At 42.9% G+C, this 25186-nt stretch overlaps 1 protein-coding gene across 1 annotated transcript in view; it reads left to right on the forward strand.

Annotated features, from left to right (window-relative positions):
* LOC109892772 (G protein-coupled receptor kinase 6) overlaps positions 1 to 16828 on the forward strand; it is a 62401-nt gene extending 45573 nt beyond the window's left edge. The window contains exons 14-16 of the mRNA XM_020485541.2: positions 9044 to 9181; positions 9619 to 9753; positions 10079 to 16828. Coding sequence (XP_020341130.1) covers positions 9044 to 9181; positions 9619 to 9753; positions 10079 to 10129 — 324 coding nt within the window. The 3' untranslated portion in view covers positions 10130 to 16828. The remainder of the gene's footprint in view (positions 1 to 9043; positions 9182 to 9618; positions 9754 to 10078) is intronic.
* Positions 16829 to 25186: the final 8358 nt, after the last annotated feature.

A 25186-nucleotide genomic window follows, 5' to 3' on the forward strand; every position in this document is an offset into this window, starting at 1 on the left:
ATAATGGTGTTGAAGTGAGCCATGACCAAGTACTTCATGGCTACAGACGTGAGTGCTATGGGTCGGTAGTCATTTAGGCAGGTTACCTTAGTGTTCTTGGACTATGGTGGTCTGCTTGAAACATGTTGGTATTACAGACTCGAGCAGGGAGGTTGAAAATGTCAGTGAAGACACTTGCCAGTTGGTCAGCGCATGCTCGCAGTACACGTCCTGGTAGCCCTGCGTCCTTGTGAATTTTGACCTGTACGAAGGTCTTTCTCACATCGGCTGCGGAGAGCGTGATCACACAGTCTTCCGGAACAGCTGGTGCTCTCATGCATGTTTCAGTGTTATTTGCCTCGAAGCGAGCATAGAGATAGTTTAGCTCGTCTGGTAGGTTCTTGTCACTGGGCAGCTCTCGGCTGTGCTTCCCTTTGTAGTATAATGGTTTACAAGCCCTGCCACATCTGACGAGCATCAGAGCTGGTGTAGTACTATTCAATCTTAGTCCTGTATTGCCGCTTTGCCTGTTTGATGGTTCATCAGCGGGCATAGCAGGATTTCTTATAAGGTTCCGGGTTAGAACCCCCTCCTTGAAAGCGGCAGCTCTAGCCTTTAGCTCAGTGCAGATGTTGCCTGTAATCCATGGTTTCTGGTTGGGGTATGTACGTACAGGCACTGTGGGGATGACGTCATTGATGCACTTGTTCATGAAGCCAATGACTGATGTGGTGTACTCCTCAATGCCATCGGAGGAATCTCGGAACATATTCCAGTCTGTGCTAGCAAAACAGTCATGTAGCTTAGCATCAGCTTCATCTCACCTTTTTTTATTGATCTAGTCACTGCTATAATTCTTGCTTGTAAGCAGGAATCAGGAGGAAATTGCAAATGTATGCGTCACTGTGTGTGGAGCTTTGTATGCGTCTCTGTGTGTGGAGTAAAGGTGGTCCAGAGTTTGTTTTCCTTCTGGTTGCACATTTAACTTGCTGATAGAAATTTGATAAGACGGATTTAAGTTTCCCTGCATTAAAGTCCCCCGCCACTAGGAGCTCTGCCTCTGGGTGATCATTTTCCTGTTTACTCATGGCGGAATACAGCTCTTTGAGTGCGGTCTTAGTGCCAGGATCAGTCTGTGGTGGTATGTAGACAGCTATGAAAAATACAGAAACTCTAGGTAGATAGTGTGGTCCACAGCTTATCATGAGATGCTCTACCTCAGGTGAGAAAAACCTTGAGACTTCCTTAGATATTGTGCATCAGCTGTTATTTACATCGTCTGCCACCCCTTGTCTTACCAGATGCCGCTGTTCTATCCTGCCGATACAACGTATAACCAGCCAGCTGTATGTTGATAATGTTGTTGTGCAGCCATGACTCCGTGAAGCATAAGATTTTGCAGTTTAATGTCCCGTTTTCCACATAGGTCATCGATTTTATTTTCCAAAGATTGCACTTTTGCTAGCAGGATGGAAGGCAGTGAGGGTTTATTCAATCGCCTATGAATTCTCAGAAGGCAGCCCGCCCTCCAGACCCTTTTTCTCTGCCTTCTCAAATGACAGGGATCTGAGCCTGTTCCTGTTCCCGGGAAAGCGGTATGTCATTCAAATCATAATGCTGATAGTTTTGGTGAGTTACCACCACTCTAATATCCACTAGTTCTTCCCGGAAATTGACAAAAATGAATGGGAACTTATTGGCACCGTACGAAGCATATACACGATGTACAATACCACTCAAATGGACGTCGTTTCATTCAAAAACGTATTGCAAATGCCAAGTGTCACACAGCAAAAATCCAATAGATGGCGGGCGCGCTCCACAGTAAATTTTCATATTGCAAATGCACATCAAGTCAAGACCAAAGGGTAAAATTTTGAGAGAATTTTTTTTTCTCCAAAACTTATCACCCTCTTAAAGTGCTTTCTGGGCCATTTTTCGAAATTCTTTTGATTTTTTAAAATATTTTATTTGGTCAATTATACATGTATAAGAACTGTATGAACATACTTTGTCATATTTCTTTTAATTGTCCATAAGACATATGTTTTGTCCATTTGCAATATGATTTCATAGGAAGTCAAAAGTCAGTGAACCATTGCCAAATGCCATAAATGTTCAAATGCAATAGGAAAGTATTGAAAGTAGACCCCCTGCCTAAAGGCATTTTATTTTTTTATTTTTTTAAATTATGTGCTCCTGGTAACCCATTCCAATCACCAGGCGCACAGCTATCCATTTGGAATGTTTAAATGGGCATTTACCATCACGAATTTGACATGCTCAAAAATCCTGCAGGAATGCGAAATTGACTGGCCCAATGAACTCTGGATGGCCGGGCAGTGATTCTGGTTTCTCTCCATCGCTTGTTGGTGTTGATTTCAGACTCAATTTGGTGAAAGTCTTTACGTTAAGAATTGACTGATTTACACAGGGTTGAATGCAGCGTTTTCACAATATGCAGGTTGGGTATATCGAAACACCTTCAGGGTGAATTTAACCACTTCCGGTTGCTCCAGGAAGCTTAGAATCAACACAGGTAGAGCTCATGGTGGCCTGATGAATTGTCATCGAAGACAGGTTCATACGACATTCAAAACCCACATAGGCTCCAGGTTGAATTTAGGGGAGCAGGCAATGTATTCCTATGGGGAGAGATGTCATTGTAATCTGTGAGATGAAAAAAACCTGTTTTCACTGTTGAGGGTTAATGCCACACGGTCAAGGTTAGGCTTGCACAGATCGGGAGGACCTTAGGAACATTCCTGTGGTTGAATTGTGCTTCTAACCCTAACGGTTCTCCCGGTGTCACCCAAAAGCACCTGAAATTTAGAGCCAGGCTTCATTATGGGCCTACTTTTTCTTTCACGGCCGCTGTGCTCAGACCGAGCGAGCTACGGTCAAGCGGGGCATCTCGTTGAACTCAGCACAGCCGAGAGATTATGGTAATGCCATTGTAGCCTCTGTGTGTCTTTAAGCCCTTCACTGTGTCACTCCATCCTTGCTGTTTTGTGTTTGTGTGTGAGAGCTTTTCTTTGACATCTGTTGGGAGAAATGACTGATTTACAGTTCATGAGGGTTGCCTAATCACACATATGAAGTTTTGAAAAAATCTGACCTTTTTAACCCTTCGAAACAGCCCCTATGACCCCAATTTAAGGCACTTCCGGTTGACACAGAAAGCTGAAAGTGAACACATATCCTCTTTGGGGTAGGCTCTTACAGAATTTTGAGTTTTAAGTCTATGTTAACTGACTGATTTACAGAGGGTTGAATGAGTGTGTGTGATTTCAGAAAATCACCGAAATCTCGCAGAGCTCCGAAACCCACCTTAACTGATTCGTCTGAACACGCAAACTGGATCTAACTTTTTTTGGGGTGGGTAAACACTTTTTTTAGCATCACCAATTGTACGATTTCTCTTGAATTACGATAGATAAATGGCTGCTTCTTTTTTTCCTGACACCGTTTGGTTCATGTACTTTGACGTGAAGCAGTCAAATTAGCGCTCTATTTTAATTTGACCTTTAATCCCAGAAAAGTGGCCTTAACTCAAAGAGCGTTGAGTCCTCGACGCCATCTTTTTCGGGGCTAACAGCCCATTAGTCCAAACCTATGCTCACCAAGTTTCGTCTTCGAGGTCTTTTCCGTTTAGGAGAAATAGCCATGTCGTGATTGGTGATGTTTTGTACATTTGCAATAAGATTCCATTTGCCATCTGGCGGAAAAATGACCAAAATTTGAAAAAAGTATAAAACGGAAACCGAAGGTCCGAGAGACTTCGTTCGATGACTTCCCGGAAGATCTGGCCCCGGTGCACGGCCTGCTGCAGTCGGCGAATTTTACAAACATTCGCGGACGTCTAGTAAGGGACCGTACATTTGCAATATGGAGTTTCTCATCGATCATACAGCAAACCTCAAAAAGCGCCCTTCATGTATGTAATATGACACATTTCCTGAGCTAATAATGTAAAAAATAGTACATAAGAAAACAAAATACTGCAAAGTCTCCTAAGAGCTAGTGACGATGCTGCCATCTCCGTCGACGCCATCAGTCTCTCCAAAGCAGTGTTATTCAAAGTCAGGGTTTGCGACAGGAGAACTGCTTTGTGGTCAGCAAAATTTCAACTACAAAAGAATATTAAGAAAACAGATTATTGTATGGGAATATATACAAACGTTTTTGAGAAAGCTAATTTAAAACATGCAATTTTATTGAGGAAATGTATTTATTTGATTCTTTTCATTTTGATAAGAGATCAAAATGATCTGAATTTAAGCTTGTTGATATAAAAATAGAAAATTTACAGATTTTAAGGTTGTGGCATTTACATTTTGGGTGTAGTGGGGTCGCAAGAAATGGGGTCCCCAGAAAGTAATACTGCAAAAAAACAAGGCCTAAATACAAAGCCTTATGTTGGGGGCAAATCCAACACAACACATCACTGCCTCTTTATTTTCAAACATGACGGTGGCTGCATCATGATATGGGTATGCTTGTCGTCGGCAAAGACTGGGGAATTTTTCGGGGTAAAAATAAAATCCTAGTGGAAAACCTGTATTAGTTAACAACATAGCTCAAGCAGTAGGAAGCTGTCTCATCCATTTATATGCAGATGATAGTCTTAATAAACTCAGCTGGCCCCTCCCCGGATTTTGTGTTAAACGCTCTAAAACAAAGCTTTCTTAGTGTCCAACAAGCTTTCTCTGCCCTTAACACCTCCAAAACAAAGGTCATGTGGTTTGGTCAGAAGAATACCCTTCTCCCCACCGGTGAGATTACTACCTCTGAGGGTTTAGAGCTTGAGGTAGTCACCTCATACAGGTACTTGGGACTATGGCTAGACGGTATACTGTCCTTTTCTGAGCACATATCAAAGCTTAAAACTAGATTTGGTTTCCTCTATCGTAATCGCTCCTCTTTCAACCCAGCGGCCAAACTAACCCTGATTCAGATGACCATCCTACCCATGCTAGATTATGGAGACGTAATTTATAGATCGGCAGGTAAGGGTGCTCTCGAGCGGCTAGATGTTCTTTACTATTCGGCCATCAGATTTGCCACCAATGCTTCTATACTACTCTGTAAACTTGTCATCTCTGTATACCTGTCGCAAGACCCACTGGTTGATGCTTATTTATAAAAACCATATTAGGCCTCACTCCCCCCAATCTGAGATATCTACTGCAGCCCTCATCCTCCACATACAACACCCGTTCTGCCAGTCACGTTCTGTTAAAGGTCCCCAAAGTACACACATCCCAGGGCCACTTCTTTTCAGTTTGCCTCGGCTAACGACTGGAAAGAGCTGCAAAAAACACTCAAACTGGACCGCTTTCATCTGCATCTTTTCATTCGAAGACTCAATCATGGACACTCTTACTGATCGTTGTGGCTGCTTCGCGTGATGTATTGTTGTCTCTACGTTCTTTCCCTTTGTGCTGTTGTCTGTACCCAATGTTTGTACCTTGTTTTGTGCTGCTACCGTGTTGTGCTGCTGCCGTGTTGTGTTGTTGTCATGGGTTGCTAACATGCTGTGTTTTCATGTGTTGCTGCCATGCTATGTTGTCGTCTTAGGTCTCTCTTTATGTAGTGTTGTGGTGTTTCTCTTGTCGTGATGTGTTTTTGTAATCCCAGCCCCTGTCCCCACAGGAGACCTTTTGCCTTTTGGTAGGCTATCATTGTAAATAAGAATTTGTTCTTAACAGACTTGCCTAGTTAAATAAAGATTTTTTTTTAAAACAGCTTTATTCCAGACACTGGGAGAGAAATTCACATTTCAGTGGGAGAATAACCTACAACACAAGACCAACTCTGCACTGAAGTTATTTACCAATAAGACTCTGAATGTTCCTGAGTGGCTAAGTTAGTTTTGACTTAAATCTGCTTGAAAATAGCTGTCTAGCCATGACCCCTAACACCTTGACAGAGCTTGAAAAAGAATAGATATATTGCAGGTGTGCAAAGCTCTTAGACTTATCCAAGAAGACTCACAGCTGTAATCACTGCCAATGGTGTTTCTAGCATGTTACTCAGGGGGGTGAATACTTATCTAATCACTGTACATGACCAAAAGTATGTGGACACCTGCTCGTCGAACATCTCATTCCAAAATCTTGGGCATTAATATAGAGTTGGTCCCCCCTTTGCTGCTATAACAGCATCCACTCTTCAAGGGAAGGCTTTCCACTACATGTTGGAACACTGCTGTGGGGATTTGCTTCCATTCAGCCACAAGAGCATTAGTGAGGTTGGGCTATTAGGCCTGGCTCACATCCGGCGTTCCAATTCATCCCAAAGGTGTTCGATGGGGTTGAGATCAGGGCTCTGTGCAGGCTAGTCAAATCAAATCCAATTTTATTGGTCAAATACACATGGTTAGCAGATGTCATTGCGAGTTTAGCGAAATGCTTATGCTTCTAGATCTGACAGTGCAGCAGTATCTAACAATTCCACAACAAAACCTAATACATAAAATCTGGTAAAGGAATGGGATAAGAATATATAAGTATAAAATATATGGATGAGCAGTGACAGAGCAGCTAAGATGCAATAGATGGTAAAGAATAGATAGTGAAGGATACATTATATACATATGAGATGAGTAACACAAGATATGTAAACATTTTTAAAGTGGCATTGAAGTGACTAGTGTTCCGTTTATTAAAGTGGCCAATGATATCAAGTCTGTAGGTAGGCAGCTGCCTCTCTGTGCTGGTGGTGTCTGTTTTAACAAACTGGTGGCCTTGAGATTGAAAAACCGCTTCTATCTCTTTCCCAGCTTTGATGCACCTGTACTGACCTCGCCTTCTGGATGGAAGTGGGGTGAACAGGCAGTGGCTCGGGTGGTTATTGTCCTTGGATCTTTTTTGCCTTCCTGTGACATTGGGTGTTGTCGGTGTCCTGGAGGGCAGGTAGCTTGCCCCTGGTGATGCGTTGTGCACACCACTCTTTGGAGAGTCTTGCGGTTGTGGGCGTTGCCGTACCAGGTGGTGATACAGCCCGACAGGATGCTCTCAATTGTGCATCTGTAAAAGTGAGTGAGGGTTTTTGGTGACTAGCCACATTTTTTTCAGCATCCTGAGGTTGAAGAGGCGCTGTTGAGCCTTCTTCACCACACTGTCTGTGTGCGTAGACCATTTCAGTTTGTCTGTGATATGAACACTGAGGAACTTAACTGTCCACCTTCTCTACTGCTGTTGTGTCGATGTGGATAGGGGGGTGCTCCCTTTGCTGTTTCCTGAAGTCCACGATCATCTCTTGTTTTGCTGACATTGAGTGAGTGGTTATTTTCCTGACACCACACTCCGAGGGCCCTCACCTCCTCCCTGTAGGCTGTCTCGTTGTTGTTGTTGGTAATAAAGCCTACCACTGTTGTGACGTCTGCAAACTTGTTGATTGTGTTGGAGGTGTGCATGGCCACGCAGTCATGGGTGAACAGGGAGTACAGGAGGGGGCTGAGAACGCACCCTTGTGGGGCCCCAGTGTTGAGGATCAGCGGAGTGGAGATGTTGTTTCCTACCTTCACCACCTGGGGGTGGCCCGTCAGAAAGTCCAGGACCCAGTTGCACAGGACAGGATTGAGAACCAGGGTCTCAAGCTTAATGATGAGCTTGGAGGGTACTATGGTGTTGAATGCTGAGCTGTAGTCAATGAACAGCATTCTTACATAGGGTATTCCTCTTGTCCAGATGGGATAGGGCAGTGTGCAGTGGGATTGCATTGTCTGTGGACCTATTGGGGTGGTAAGCAAATTTAAGTGGGTCTAGGGTGACAGGTCGGGTGGATGTGATATGATCCTTGACTAGTCTCTCAAAGCACTTCATGATGGCAGAAGTGAGTGCTACAGGGCGATATTTAGTTCAGTTACCTTTGCTTTCTTGGTAACAGGAACAACGGTGGCCGTCTTGAAGCATGTGGGGACAGCAGACTGGGATAGGGATTGATTGAATATGTCCGTATAAACACACCAGCCAGCTGGTCTGCGCCTGCTCTGAGGACGTGGCTAGGGATGTCAAGTTCTTCCACACATTCTTGACAAACCATTTCTGTATGGACCTTGCATTTGTGCACGGGGGCATTGTCATGCTGAAACAGGAAAGGGCATTGCCAAGTTGGAAGCATAGAATCGTCTAGAATGTCATTGTATGCTGTAGGGTTAAGATTTCCCTTCATTGGAACTAAGGGGCATAGCCCGAACCATGAAAAACAGCCCCGCACCATTATTCCTCCTCCACCAAACTATGCATTCGGGCAGGTAGCGTTCTCCTGGCATCACTCCAGAGAACGCATTTCAACTTCTCCAGAGTCCAGTGGCGGCGAGCTTTACACCACTCCAGCCAACACTTGGCAATGCGCATGGTGATCTTAGGCTTGTGTGCAGCTGCTCGGCTATGGAAACCCATTTTATGAATCTCCCGACAAACAGTTATTGTGCTGAAGTTGCTTCCAGAGGCGGTTTGGAACTCTGTAGTGAGTGTTGCAACTCAGGACAGATGATTTTTACGCACTTCAGCGATCTCTTTCTGTGAGCTTGTGTGGCCTACCACTTCGCGGTTGAGCTGTTGTTGCTCCTAGACATTTCCACTTCACAATAACAGCACTTACAGTTGACCGGGGCAGCTCTTGCAGGGCAGAAATTTGATGAACTGACTTGTTGGAAAGGTGACGGTGTCACATTGAAAGTCACTGAGCTCTTCAGTAAGGCCATTCTACTGCCAATGTATGTCTAAGGAGATTGCGTGGGTTGTGCTCGATTTTATACATATGTCAGCAATGGGTGTGGCTGAAATAGCCAAATCTGCTCAATTGAAGCGGTGTCCACATACTTTTGTATACTAGTGTTGTATTTTTCATTAGTCTTTAAAAAAAGTCTGAGTATACAGAGTATTTTGTGGAGATTGACAAATAAAAAGGTTAATTCAGTGGAGATTCATACTTATGATACCCACTGTATATACCATTTGACATTAATACCCTCAAGAGTAATTAAGAAGGTATTGTCAGAGCACATAAATGTACAGTGCATACAGTAGACAGACAATGTTGTTTGCTTCCCCAGCCCCAGGCCATTTACTGTAAGGACGTACTGGACATCGAGCAGTTCTCCACGGTCAAGGGGGTGGAGTTGGAGCCCAAAGATGACTCCTTCTACTGTAAAGTGTCCACAGGCAGCGTGTCCATCCCCTGGCAGATGGAGGTCAGAGGTCACACACGCATGCACCAAAAGGAAAAATGACTGCCGTGGTTTGATTTGTCATCAGCCTGTTTTAAAACACTTTTAGTTATTTAATTATTTTCCTATCAGCTATGTCAGACAAAGACACTGGGCAAATCAGCTCTATTTTTAAATGCTTTCACTTCCCTGTCCTATCAAGATGGCCTTCACCTTTATCATACTAATGTGCTGGTCAGTGGCCTGGCAAAAAAACACTTGGGTTCTGCCCCAAACAGCACCATATTCCCTATTTAGTCCACTACTTTTGACCAGGGCTCATAAGGTCAAAATTAGTGCACAATGTAGGGAATAGGGTGCCATTTGGTACGCATCTCAAAGTCCTCTTTACCCTGATATGCCCCTTTATCAAACGATTTTAGGTTTGACGTTGCGATCAATGTTGTTTCTTCTGTTTCCAGATGATCGAGTCTGAGTGCTTTCAGGAGCTCAATGTGTTTCACACAGACGGGACAGTTCCCCCGGACCTGGACTGGAGAGGACAGCCCTCGCCACCACCTAAACAAGGGCTGCTGCAGAGGCTCTTTGGGAGACAGGTGAGCTCCTCAACCTTATTAAACAGAAAACCTCAGTATTGTTTGTCATTGACTCTCCATGTTTTTGGCTGTAAGTGTATGTATTCTTATTGACGACTGGGATTTTTTATAAACCAGAATAAACCTATTTTAGCATTTGTTATGTACTACATAACCCACCATGCACCCACCGTGTAAGATCTCACACCGAGCAGTATGGGTACTGTAGTACATCATGCTCCTGAAGCATACATATTGGTGTCCTGTCTATCTATGCTCCAATGTTTTCCTCATTAACTTCTTATTGGGCCTCCTGATAAATCTGTTCTGTATCACCCCCTGTCAGGACTGTTGTGGGAACTGCAGCGACAGTGACGAGGAGCCCACCAGGCTGTGACTGAGCTCCCTCCAACCAATTACACCAAGGATCTCATTTGTTTACAAATTTTGCACATTTGTATCTTTAAGATAGTTCTATATAAATATTGGAATGTATATTTTCAGTATATAGCCATAAAGTCCATGTCATTTAAATGTAATCATTATTCAGAACCCATCATAGGAGGCAACAGGTAAGCCTAACACTGCTGTGGTCACCCCCCCCCCCCCCCCCAAATCTGTTGATAGTGTTGTCAGCTTTTCTTTCTCTTTTAAAAAGTGTCGACCGTGCTCGGACTGCTAAGTGTTTCTGAATGGGGGATGAATGAAAAGTGTACATCCACAACTATTTTTATATTTATATTTTATTTTTATTTACTTCATGTAATTCTAGGCAATCAAATTAGGAATGTTGTGTGAACTGTAGGCTTAAAGGAAATTTAAGACTAAGGTGAACTTTTGCTATGAGGTGATACATTATGTACATTCTAGGATTCAATCTAGAGACACTTGATATAAACCAAATAGATATGACTAAACACTGCATATGTAAGTGTATAATTTGTGACACTCGCGTCCGAAGTGTGTCTTCCAATGAATCTGAGTTTAGGTAGAAAGCATGTTAGTTCCCAACCATATTATGAGCTAGAGAAGTGAATTGACAAAAAAAAAAACTGCATTGTAATACAGTAATTCAGTTGTAAGAAATGACCTTTTTCGTAAGACGTGGATAGCTGAGAATGGCCTGGAGTTTCCTCTACCATGACATCCTCTAGATGGCTACACGTTTGTCACGGAGCACTTGAGTTTAATTAAGCGATGCACTTATGACCAAACCGGTTTGTTTTCATCCTCCAAATATTTTTTATGGTTAATTCCTTCCCATTCAAGGTTCCTTTGATAGTTTATGGTTCTCTATATAATTACCATATTTTATCAAATCTAACAAAGCTCTCTGTCTGGTAGGTTGAGACCATGCTGCGTCTCTCTCTCCCTCCCTCTGCTGTACCTCATGTGTTCCTCTGCATCATGTAACTCAGTGGGATTCTCCTTGTAAATTGTGGGACTATAATAGGACTGAGGGACTGAGCTCCCTGACAGACTATGAGACTATGGTATCACCCTCTGAACCCTCCTTACCAGAGACTCTATCAGACTGAGGAAGAAGGTTCAAAGGGGAGGGGTCACCGAGAGGTCAAACTATCTCAATGTAAAGCTCAGCACTCCCACGGAAATTGGAAGAGACTCTCAAACTCCTCCTACCATCCCCGTCTTTCATTATCAAATCATGTTATCGTATGTGATTCTCAAATTAACTTGCCTACATTCCAGTCTATACCGTACTGTACAGTGTAAAGTTATGCTACTTTTGTTTATTTTGCAATGTTTTTTTTACCGGTGTAAAGTTACAATAACAATAACAGTTCCACCATGAAACTAGAATAGGACTGAAAGTAAGATGAGTATGATTTATCTTTACAATGTGCTCCTGAGCCAAGCTTACACACTGAGAGGGAGGGCTTCTGTCTGTCTGTCTCTGCATCCATGAAACACCTCTGACACTTTCTTTTTGCAATGCACTGATGTTTTTTGTGTGTGCATGCATGTGTCACCATAACCACTAGACTCTGTACCCACTTGGCACAAACTGGTTAAGTCAACGTATTGTGACGTGGAAAATACATTGGATTTGAAAAAAGTAATCAACTGTTGTAATTTCAACCACAGGAATATATCATAACCAATTTTCGAAATATGTTGAATTTATACCTTTGAAACAACATCAGATCTTCAACGTAATATCCACTATGAGAAAACAACTGTAGGGGGGGTTCTACTAAGCTAACATATGGAATTGTTTTAAGTTAGCTAAATTATCCATCATTTGACTATTTGATTTTGATTTTGGCCTTCACCACTATAGCGCATTGAGTAACGCATTCATACGTGGGAGAACAGACATAAGGAATAAGGTTTTGATGTGTCTGTCCTATTTATAGGAGATATAAGAAAGCTCAGGAAATATTTTTGTTTTTTGAACACACATTTAACCCCTATTATTGTTGGCACAAAACTACCTCCAGCCTTCCGTTCATTTTTTAAAACTGGTACTGGGTTACATTCAGACCGGTCCTGTGACACTTGTGGGGATCATAGAGCAAAACCAGTGTGTTCTTTAGTTTCATCTTTCCATAGAGTTGTTATATTCGTTAGTAAGCCAAACCGTTCAGACGTTTTTGTAAGAAGACAGATTTTTGAGATGTGTCCTGGTCTGACAAACAGCACTGTAGCTCTGCCATTTTCTACTGCAGTGGCGGGAGGCCGACATAGGCGGATAGAGATGCAAAAAAAACAGAAACTGATGGATTTTTTTTGTTTGTTAATTAGATTGACGCACTTAAGATTTTTTTTTACCAAGCCCTGCTAAACTTTGATATTTGTCATCAACTGTTACTAATGTGCTATTGTGAGAATGATTGTTGATATATTCACCGTTGTTATCAAAGTCAAGGGTAGGTTTAACAGAGCAAATGAAATATGACCATATATCATCAATGATGATATTTAGGCCTATATAGCATTTCTAAAGTCATCAACCGCTATTATTTCAATTCAACACACGATTCAAGCTTTGGTTGATTTCAAATGGAATCTACAAGTTAGTAAAATATAAAGTTGGATTCATGTCTCCATCTCAACCAAAAATGTAAGTTAAACAATGACTAAATTAAATCAAACTGTATTTAAAGTGCATTTAATGTTTCATCTGATTTAGCCCTATTAATTCAAATTGTAAGTATACATTTGTAGACAAGCTGGAATTAAAGCCAGATAGTGGCACGGATGAAACTATCTAAGGATAGTTATCTAAGGATCTCATTCATATGTCTATTTTTGGTTGCATTGACAACCAAGCACAATTAAATATTTTTGCAATACAGTAAATATCCTATTAACTTGTCGATCAGTTAACAAATTGTGTGATTCAGGTCTCCATGTCAACAGAAAATAGAAGTTCGAGAATAGATTTAAGCCAGTGGCTCCGATGGAACTATACAAGCAGCAGATATTTCCCTTAAATGTTTAGTTGTTTGCATTGTCGACCAAACAATTCTATTTCTTTTGTAATACAGTAAATAGCTTAAAGTTAAGACTCTTACAAACTAATGTAACACTATTTATTCAACTTTAAAATGAGTATCACATCCCTGGCCACATTTTGAGGTTACTGTAACAACAAATGTCTTATGTAATCATAAAACGTGTGCATGTTCAAGATAGCATGCAAATGTCGCAGGGAGTTGGAGATTTTCTTGCCTGGCTACTAAAACCCTTTGCTCCAGCCAAACGCTACGCCATGCCCACAAACGTTAGTTTATTTCAATGAGTCTGGACCTGAGTACCTCCCTGACGATTTCTAGAATTCTCAACGTTGAGCAAAGTGGGTACCCACGTAGGCAAGAACTGGTTAAATCAATGTTGTTTCCACGTGATGTGGAAAACTGAGTGGATTTTTCACCCAAGTTTTATTCTAAATCCAATGACATGGTGAGATGTTGTGTGGAATTTACATTAGTTGACAACTCAACCAAATGTAACTCAAAACTAGATGTTGAACTGATGTCTGTGCCCAGTGGGTAAGGTACTGCTCCTGATGAGTGAACATGCTACTATACTAAAGGGAGTTCTCTGAACGTTCTCATAATGTCAGGAGATTGTCTAATTCTCTGTTAGTTTCCCAAGCCCAACAGGAGAGCACTAAGCAACAGGTTTTGACAGTGGGTATGAGAACAGTTACATTTGACCAAACACATACTTAATTTTTACCTCAGTAAAGAATGACGTGGTTAATACAGTAGAGTACCAACAATTAAAGCACTGAAAAGGATGAATACAACATAAGTCAAAGTACAATATACACTACATGGCCATAAGTATGTGGACACCCCTTCAAATTAGTTGATTCGGCTATTTCAACAACACCCATTGCTGACAAGTGTATAAAATCGAGCACACAGCCATGCAATCTCCATAGATAAACATTGGCGTTAGAATGGCCCATACTACTGAGAGCTCAGTGAAATCGCCGGGCACCGTCATAGGATGTTACCTTTCCAACAAGTCAGTGAGGACATTTTTCTGCCCTGCTAGAGCTGCCCCGGTCAACTGTAAGTGCTGTTATTGTGGAAAGCCGTGAAGTGGTAGGCCACACAAGCTCACAGAATGGGACCACCAAGTGCTGAAGCTCACAGCGCGTAAAAATAATCTGTCCTCGGTTGCAACGCTCACTACTCAGTTCCAAACTGCCTCTGGAAGCAACGTCAGCACAATAACTGTTTGTCGGGAGCTTCATGAAATGGGTTTCCATCTGGCAGTCTGACGGACGAACCTGGGCTTGCCGGATGCCAGGAGAACGCTACCTGCCCGAATGCATAGTGCCAACTGTAAAGTTTGGTGGAGGAATAATGGTCTGAGGCTGTTGTTCATGGTTCGGGCTAGGCCCCCTAGTTCCAGTGAAGGGAAATCTCAACGCTACAGCATATTCTACATGATTCTATGCTTCCAACTTTGTGGTAACGGTTTGGAGAAGGCCCTTTCCTGTTTCAGCATGACAATGCCCCTGTGCACAAAGCGAGGTCCATAAAGAAATGGTTTGTCAAGATCGGTGTGGAAGAACTTGACTGGCCTGCACAGAGCCCTGACATCGAACACCTTTGGACTGAATTGGAACGCCGACTGCAACATCTGTATCCAACCTCAATAATGCTCTTGTGGCTGAAGGGAAGCAAGTCTCCCTAGCAATGTTCCATCATCTAGTGTAAAGCCTTCCCAGAAGAGTGGAGGCTGTTATAGCTGCAAAGGGGGGACCAACTCCATATTAATTCCCATGATTTTGGAATGAGATGTTCGACGAGCAGGTGTCCACATATTCTTGGCCATGTAATGTATGCTCACAATAATGGGTCAAAACTAATGAAGTGCTTGTATTGAGTCATGGGCTGAGCTGTTTCCTATGTGAAAAGGCTCTATCTGTGAAGCGGAAATGGCGGTTAGAATCTGCTAGCGCTGGATAATGAAGTCAGGTTCATGTGTCACACACGTTACAGTACATTGACTTTAAGGGTTCAGGGACGTTTGCTTACCCTTTTTAATATTTATCTGTTGCTTTTGTTATTTTATGTTGCGCTCTTAACTCTTGTTTTTATAGCCTTCTGTGAGTCTAGACTGTAATGCTAGGCATTCAAAATTGGCATGTCCTTATTAAGGTGCTTCCTTACATTATCTACCTGTACATCTGCATTTTATTTCAGTATTTATTTTTTGACCATTTGCTTAATGTTTTTACCTTACACTGTTGGTTTCAGTTCAAATATTCAGTCATTTTTTTTATGTTGCCATACTCTTCACATTTTGCCAACTATGTTCAGACTGCACTAAGCCCTCACAATTAGGAGGTAGGCTTTGTTACAGTTCACAGGGAGAGAATTGACAAGTTTATGAGGTGAATTTTTTTTATCTGAAATTATATTGTGTCCAATGTTCATATCCTTTTAAATACCATATTAAACCAAGCACTAGTCTTCATTGTCTGATTAATTGTAGCTGAATCCATGTCACATTTATTTCAACGTTGCATTGTAATGCAGCTCTGCTTTGGCGTTCCGTGTGATATCTCTCTGAGCTCTGGAAGGTTGGAGACTTCATTCATGTAACCATCCTGTGTTACTCAATTGCCTTCCCACTGCTAGCCCCCATGTCATACTGTGTGTCTCTAGAGACCATTAGATCTGTTGTCCTACTGTGTTAACATGCCAAATGGAAGCTACCGAGATGATTGATGAAAGGAGTCGATAATGATGATAATCAAATAAGAACGTATTGGTCGTGTACAGAGATGTGAAATGCTGATGTTACTAGCTCCAACAGTGCAGTAGAATGTCTAGCAAATACAATACTAATACACAAATAATGAAAAAAGTATCAAAATAAATGTCAGAACGAGTCCAATTAACAATCCAAAGTAGATAGTGAGCAGTGTCAGAATCAAGAATATAAATATTAATACGTGGTGTGTATATAGACAGTTTATAATTTTGAAAATAAAATGGTATGTACAGTATTAGGTATATTAGGATGAGCTATGTCGAGAATACAATATATACATAGTGAGTAAACAACAGTATATGAATTGACCAGTGTTCAATGTCTCTCTGTACATGGTGCATTAGTCTCACCATGCAGAGTACCTGGCAGGTAGACGGCTAGTAATGGCTGTTCAACAGTCTGATGGCCTTGTGAACGAAGCTGTTTCTCATTGTCTCGGCCCTGGCTCTGATGCACCTGTACCTTCTCTGTCTGCTAGATGGTAGCAGAGTGAACAGACCGTGGCTCGTGTGGCTGAGGTCCCTAATGATCTTCTTGGCCTTCCTTTGACACCAAGTGCCATAAATGTCCTGGAGGTGATGATCATGAGGATATGTAAATGTGCCATGTGCATGCTATGTATCACTCTGATGTGATGTGTTTGTTTGAGCTCTTTTGGTTCTCTCGCTCTCCTCTGAAATCAACTCGTACTGTCTGACTCTGACCCATCTCCATAGGTGCCTGTGAAACTACATTAGTCATGGCCAGTCAAACTGGACCTCCATGTAACATATGAGTTGGAATATTATTTTTTTGCATAAGTATTTTACTTCAATAAAACATTGTTTCTTTAGCTTTGGCTTGTCTTGTGTAATTCTTGCAAACAGAGATTTATGACAGTTTGAAATGTCATGAAGATAGGAGGAGCCAGGAGAATATAGATGACAGACTAACAGGTGGGATTCGTACCTGGTAGTTCAAGAACCAAAATTAAGTCAACCAGTAGACTAAAGAGAAATCCCCTGGTCCAAGGGGGAACTATTTGGCTTATGCGTTTCAGGCAGAGCTAGCAATCACAGTGTGATTTTAAATAATTTCCGCTACACCTGCATTCCTTTAGGGATTTGATTTTCCACTCAGTGGGTGGCTCACATCAAAACCATCATCCCCGAAACACTAGACCCACTCCAATTCGCATACCACCCCAACAGATCCACAGATGACAAAAGGAACACCTATGTGAGAATGCTGTTCATTGACTACAGCTCAGCGTTCAACACCATAGTGCCCACAAAGCTCATCACTAAGCTAAGGACCCAGGGACTAAACAACTCCCTCTGCAACTGGATCCTGGACTTCCTGATGGGCTGCCCCCAGGTGGTAAGGGTAGATAACACATCTGCCACGCTGATCCTCAAGGGTGTGTGCTTAGTCCCCTCCTGTATTCCCTGTTCACCCACGCCTATGTGGCTAAGCACAACTCCAACACCATCCCTCAACATGAGCAAGACAAAGGAGATGATCGTGGAATACAGGAAAAGGAGGGCCGAACACGCCCTGATTCACATTGACGGTGCTGTAATGGAGAGGGTCGAGAGTTTCAAGTTACATCACCAACAAAACAAACTATCATGGTCCAAACCCACCAAGAAAGTCATGAAGAGGGCACGACAACACCTTTTCCCCCTCAGGAGACTGAAAACATTTGGCATGGGTCCACGGATCCTCAAAATGTTCTACACCTGCACCATCGAATGCATCCTGACCAGTTGCATCACGTCCTGGTACAGCAATTGCTCAGCATCCGACCGTAAGGCGTTATAGAGGGTAGTGCGTACGGCCCAGTATATCACTGGACCTATATACTAGGCGGTGTCAGAGGAAGGCCCAAAGAATTGTCAGACTCCAGTCATCGAAGTCCTAGACCATTCTCTCTGCTACCGCACAGCAAGTGGTGCCAAGTCTAAGTCCAAAAGGCTCCTTAACAGCTTTTAACCCCAAGCCATAAGACTGAACAATTCATCAAATGCCCCGCCCCCTTTGTTTTTTCACTGCTCCAACTCACCGTTAATTATCTATGCATAGTCATTTTCCCCTACCTACATGTACAAATGACCTCGACTAACCTGTGTTACCCTGTATATAGCCTCATTATTGTTATTTTACTTTAGTTTATTTAGTAAATATTTTCTTAACTGCATTGTTGGTTAAGTCGTTGGTAAGTAAGCATTTCACGGTAAGGTCTACAACTGTTGTATTCGGCGCATGTGACACATTTTTGGTGCAGCAGATGCATCACCTGACATTATAACAGTCTGACTGCTCACATGTTGGTAACCACCATCCATTTGAACTTTTCCCCCGTAGGCTCGTGATGTGTAACACCCACAGCACTGCATATCCCCTGTCCTCTGTTCTACCAGAGAGCCTCTGTCTCCAGCACTTATTTTCACCATACAGGGCTGATACAGTCTATCCTACTCTCCAAACCATAATCCATGCCTCTCACATCTCTCTTTCCTCTCACTCCTCACTAGCCTCCCCTCTGTTGCCTGGCAACTCTCTTTAAGAGGAATTTTAAATAAATAAATAATGCTGCAAATAGACTTGTTTTTTTTATATTGAAAGGAGGCACAGGGTGCCCAGTGCAGACTGTCTTTATGGCATGAATGTATCATCAGGGTGTTGCATGCTTCAGGAGGGAGGGAGAGAGATAGAGGGTGCTTAGACAACACAATGTTTTTCTATTTTTCTCACCCAGTCGTGGATCACCAAGGACGTTGAATGTATTGTTCTTACGTGGACATTAGCTGATTGGGAGTGTGCTATTTGGCGCCCCTCTTTCATTCATTCTCTCAGAGCCTCCCTCCCTCACTCTTTTCATCACTCAAAGTCTCCTGAAGCATGTAACACCAGGACCCCCTCTCAACCACTGATGGCTTATGTTTGAAGGCGGTCAGTTACTGATCAGAACTGATCAGTGACTACGATGATGTAGAGCACAGAAAACACATGTTTAGGCTCAGCTACTGTCCCTTCAGGTATAGAGAGTGTTGCTACCTTTACAATTTTACAGCATTTGAACAATGCTGGTACAACACAAATTTTACAAAAAATAATTTATTTAATCACATAGATCTGGATCACCTGTGTCTGGCTTAGCACCTTTTATTACATTTTTCAGGTACTTTTTGTCATCATAGAAGAGTGCAGTATGTGGATCTTAGAACGGTCTCTTCAAGTATAATGGCGCCGGAGGGGATGGCTGCTGTTTTACGAGTTCCTAAACAACTGCTATTTTATTTTCTCTCGCATTGTTTGTAACTCATTTTGTACACAATGTTGCTGCTACTGTCTTTTATGACCAAAAAGAGCTTCTGGACATCAGAACTGCAATTACTCACCTCGAACTGGATGAATATTTTTTGTGTTAATGAGTCCGACGTGAAGGATATACTGCTTTGTCAAGACAAGGCTCAAATTCCTGTCATCGGCGCGTAGAAAATACAGAGAAAAGGGGGGAGGGAGGGAGGGGTACCTTGTAAGAGTTAGCCGACGAGTAGGTAAACCACAACTACCCTCCGTATTATTGGCCAACTTGGAATCATTGGAAAACAAATTGGACGATCTACGATGAACACTATCCTACCAATGGGACATTAAAAACGAATATCTTATGTTTCTCGAGAAGTGGCTGAACGACGACACTGATAATATATAGCTGGCTGGCTCCTTGGTGCATCGGCAGGACAGAGCAGCTACGTCCGGTAAGACGAGGAGAGGGGGTGTGTCCCCATTTGGCAATAATTGCTGGTGAGCGATGTCTAATATTAAAGAGGTCTCAAGGTATTGCTTGCCTGAGGTAGAATACCTCATGATAAACTGTAGACCACACTATCTACAAGGAGAGTTCTCATCTATATTATTTGTATTTACCACCACAAACCGATGCTAGCACTAAGACCGCACTCAACGAGCTGTATTAGGCCATAAGCAAACAAGAACATGGTCATCCAGAAGCGGCACTCCTAGTGGCTGGGGACTTGAATGCAGGCAAACTTAAATATGTTTTACCTCATTTCTACCAGCATGTCACATGTGCAACCAGAGGGGGAAAAAAAAAAAACTCTAGACCACCTTTACTCCACACACAGAGATGCGTGCAAATCTGACCATAAATGTATCCTCCTGATTCCTGCTTACAAGCCAAAACTAAAGCAGGAAGTACCAGTGACTCGCTCAATATAGAAGTGGTCAGTTGACGTGATGCTACGCTACAGGACTGTTTTGATAGCACATAGTGGAATATGTTTTGAGATTCATCCAATGGCATTGAGGAGTATACCACCTCAGTCACCGGCTTCATCAGTAAGTGCATCGACGACGTCGTCCCTACAGTGACCATACATACATATCCCAACCAGAAGCATTGGATTACAGGCAACATCCGTACCAAGCTAACAGCTAGAGCTGCCGCTTTCAAGAAGCGGGACACTAATCCAGACGCTTATAAGAAATCCCGCTATGCCCTCAGACGAACCATCAAACAGGTCAAGTGTCAATACAGGACTAAGATTGAATCCTACTACACCGGCTCTGATGCTCGTCGGATGTGGCAGGGCTTGAAAAATATTATGGACTACAAAGGGAAACTCAGCTGTGAGCTGCCCAGTGATGCGAGCTTACCAGACGAGCTAAATGCCTTTTATGCTCACTTCGAGGTAAGCAACACTGAAGCATGCATGAGAGCACCACCTGTTCTGGACGACTGCGTGATCACGCTCTCCACAGCAGATGTGCGCAAGACCTTTAAACCGATCAACTTTCACAAAGTCGCAGGGCCAGATGGATTACCAGGTTGTGTACTCAAAGCATGAGTGGACCAACTGGCAATTGTCTTCACAACACATATGTCATGCTGATCCTCAACACTGAGGCCCCTCAGGGGTGCGTGCTTAGTCCCCTCCTGTACTCCCTGTTCACCCACGACTGCGTGGCCAAGCACGACTCCAAGATCATCATTAAGTTTGCTGACGACACAACAGTGGTAGGCCTGATCACCGACAACGATGAGCCAGCCTATAGGGAGGAGGTCAGAGACCAGGCAATGTGGTGCCAGGGCAACAACCTCTCCCTCAATGTGAGCAAGACAAAGGAGCTGATCGTGGACTATAGGAAAAAGAGGGCCAAACACGACCCCATTAACATCAATGGGTCTAAAATGGAGCGGGTCGAGAGTTTCAAGTTCCTTGGTGTCCACATCACCAACAAACTATCATGGTCCTAACACACCAAGACAGTTGTGAAGAGGGCACGACAACAGCTTTTCCTCCTCAGGAGATTTGGCATGGGTCCCCAGATCCTCAAAAAGTTCTACAGATGCACCATCGAGAGAATCCTGACCGATTGCATCACTGCCTGGCATGGCAACCACTTGTAATATATTACTGTGACCAAGCTTCCTGCCATCTAGGACCTACAGTGGGGCAAAAAAGTATTTAGTCAGCCACCAATTGTGCAAGTTCTCCCACTTAAAAAGATGAGAGGCTTGTAATTTATCATAGGTACACTTCAACAGGAGAAGTTACAGGTCTGTGAGAGCCAGAAATCTTGCTTGTTTGTGGGTGACCAAATACTTATTTTCCACCATAATTTGCAAATAAATTCATAAAAAATCCTACAATGTGATTTTCTGGATTTTTTTTCTCATTTTGTCTGTCATAGTTGAAGTGTACCTATGATGAAAATTACAGGCCTCTCTCACTTTTTTAAGTGGGAGAACTTGCACAATTGGTGGCTGACTAAATACCCTTTTGCCCCACTGTATAAACTAGGCGATGTCAGAGGAAGGCCCAAAAAATGGTCAAAGACTCCAGTCACCCAAGTCATAGACTGTCCTCTCTGCTACTGTACCTCAAGCTGTACCGGCGCGCCAAGTCAAAGACCAAAAGGCTCCTTAACAGCTTCTACACCCAAGCCATAAGACTGCTGGACAATTAACTAAATGGCCACCCAGACTTTTTACATTGACCCCCACTTTGTTTTTACACTTCTGCTACTCGCTGTTTATTATCTATGCATAGTCACTTTACAAATTAACCTCAACTAACCTGTACTCCCGCACATTGACTCGGTACTGGTACACCCTGTATATAGCCTCGTTATTGTTAAGTAATTTTATTGTGTTACTTTAGTTTATTTAGTAAATATTTTCTAAACTCTACTTCCTGAACTTCATTGTTTGTTTAGGGTTTGTAAGTAAGCATTTCACAGTAAGGTCTACACCTGTTGTATTTGGTGCATGTGACAAATAAAATGTGATTTGATACTAGGAAGTTCACAAGGTGAGAAAGACAGCTGTTTCCCTCCTCTCTGTCTATTTGTATTAGCCAGAGATGATGCTATGCTGCCAACTCTCAGCTGGTTCATCAGCAAGGGCCATGGAAGAATTATAGCTTTATCTCCTCTCATTGGCTACAGGCATCACACACACCGCATGTCTTGTGTCCCTGAGGTATTCTCTAATTACTGGAAAATTAGGACCTCACTTGAGTCCACTTCCAGAGAATACCTAAGAATGCCTCGAGGAGAGAGAGTGAGCGGGACCCGACTTAACGACACAATGCTTTTCATTGTGCCCCGGCCTGGCCTCCGTGATGCTGCTGTGTCACTGATGCTATCAATCTGAATTACACCTCCATGTGCCACGTGTCACAGTCACACTGAGTCACAACAACCAATCACAATGGACAGAGTGAATTGAATGTCACTCCAGTGAGCACATGATATGCTCACGTCTCTGACTAGGAAAAAGTTACTGTTTAGGTGTTTTCAATGCTCTCACTCACAAGGTCACATTTTCCTGAGTCACACACATAATTATGACCAACCCCCATTCTCCTGTTCCCTATAGAACAACACTGGACATAACCAGTAGGTTAGGTCACATCTCACACCCAGAACAGTTAACCCTTGCTGTGAAATCAAAATATCACTCTTCAATATTTAGGAAATGGGTTTCCTTCACTGCATCTGACCACTGTGCCCACAGTGTAAGTCAATCTGTCAAAACACTATCCATAGGGAGGAGAGAGAGACCCACAAAGAATTTGAAAACGAATCCAATTTTGATAAAACTCCCATATCTATTGGGTGAAATACCAGTGTGCAATCACACGAGCAAGATGTAAATACAACCCATATTTATTTCCCCTTTTGTACTTTAACTATTTGCACATCATTACAACACTATATATAGACATATGACATTTGAAATGTCTTTATTCTTTTGGAAGTTCGGGAGTATAAAGTTAACTATCAACTTTTTTATTATTTAAAGTTAACTTACATTTAAAGAAAAATCTATTTCACTTGCTTTGGCAATGTAAACATATGTTTCCCATGACAATAAAGCCCCTTCAATTGAGAGAGTTATTATTTTGGATTAAATTAGATTTGTTTATTTCCTTGGTTGTACTGTACTCATGGGAATAAAGATACAAATTATAGCTCTCAATGGCTGATGGCCGTGATTCCTCGTGAACGTGCTGTACTCAATATGTCATGATTTAGATGTTTGTGTTTTCAAAATACTGGTTAACACTTTACTTAAGGCGTACAGGTACAGTATAATGCATGATGAAGCATTAAGGGGCCGATTCAGACCCTAGTTAAGTGTGTGTAAATGGAACTTAATTCCCTTTTTATACACTTTTCTCTAAATGCGTATTCTGGCCTTGAACTTAAGCATAAGAATAGCATGCTATTCACCCGCTATTAGTTTGGGTGGGGATCTAACAAATGAAGATGTGGTGGAAGCGTGTCTACATATGTGCCATATTCTGATCTTGACTTAATTCCCTCATAATTCCACACAAGGAAACCATTAATATGGTTGAGCCGAACCTACCGTTTCCAAGTGGAAAAAGGATCTACTTTCTTTTTTTTCCGACAGAAACAACAGCATTCTCCATGCATTGTAATTTACACTGCTCAGAAAAATAAAGGGAACACTAAAATAACACATCCTAGATCTGAATGAATGAAATATTCTTCTTGAATACTTTTTTCTTTACATAGTTGAATGTGCTGACAAAATGACACACAAAAATTATCAATGGAAATCAAATTTATCAACCCATGGAGGTCTGGATTTGGAGTCACACTCAAAATTTAAGTGGAAAACCACACTACAGGCTGATCCAACTTTGATGTAATGTCCTTAAAACAAGTCACAATGAGGCTCAGTAGTGTGTGTGGCCTCCACGTGCCTGTATGACCTCCCTGCAACACCTGGGCATGCTCCTGATGAGGTGGCGGATGGTCTCCTGAGGGATCTCCTCCCAGACCTGGACTAAAGCATCCGCCAACTCTTGGACAGTCTGGTGCAACGTGGCGTTGGTGGATGGAGCGAGACATGATGTCTCAGATGTGCTCAATTGGATTCAGGTCTGGGGAACGGGCGGGCCAGTCCATAGCATCAATGCCTTCCTCTTGTAGGAACTGCTGACACACTCCAGCCACATGAGGTCTAGCATTGTCTTGCATTAGGAGGAACCCAGGGCCAACCGCACCAGCATATGGTCTCACAAGGGATCTGAGGATCTCATCTCGGTACCTAATGGCAGTCAGGCTACCTCTGGCGGGCACATGGAGGGCTGTGTGGCCCCCCAAAGAAATGCCACCCCACACCATGACTGACCCACCGCCAAACCGGTCATGCTGGAGGATGTTGCAGGCAGCAGAACGTTCTTGGCGTCTCCAGACTGTCACATGTGCTCAGTGTGAACCTGCTTTCATCTGTGAAGAGCACAGGGCGCCAGTGGCGAATTTGCCAATCTTGGTGTTCTCTGGCAAATGCCAAACGTCCTGCACGGTGTTGGGCTGTAAGCACAACCCCCACCTGTGGACGTCGGGCCCTCATGGAGTCTGTTTCTGACCGTTTTAGCAGACACATGCACATTTTTGGCCTGCTAGAGGTCATTTTGCAGGGCTCTGGCAGTGCTCCTCCTGCTCCTCCTTGCACAAAGGTGGAGGTAGCGGTCCTGCTGCTGGGTTGTTGCCCTCCTACGGCCTCCTCCACGTCTCCTGATGTACTGGCCTGTCTCCTGGTAGCGCCTCCATGCTCTGGACACTACGCTGACAGACACAGCAAACCTTCTTGCCACGGCTCGCATTGATGTGCCATCCTGGATGAGCTGCACTACCCGAG

This window comes from Oncorhynchus kisutch, linkage group LG6 (genome assembly GCF_002021735.2).
Source record: "Oncorhynchus kisutch isolate 150728-3 linkage group LG6, Okis_V2, whole genome shotgun sequence".
NCBI classification, from domain to species: Eukaryota; Metazoa; Chordata; class Actinopteri; order Salmoniformes; family Salmonidae; genus Oncorhynchus; species Oncorhynchus kisutch.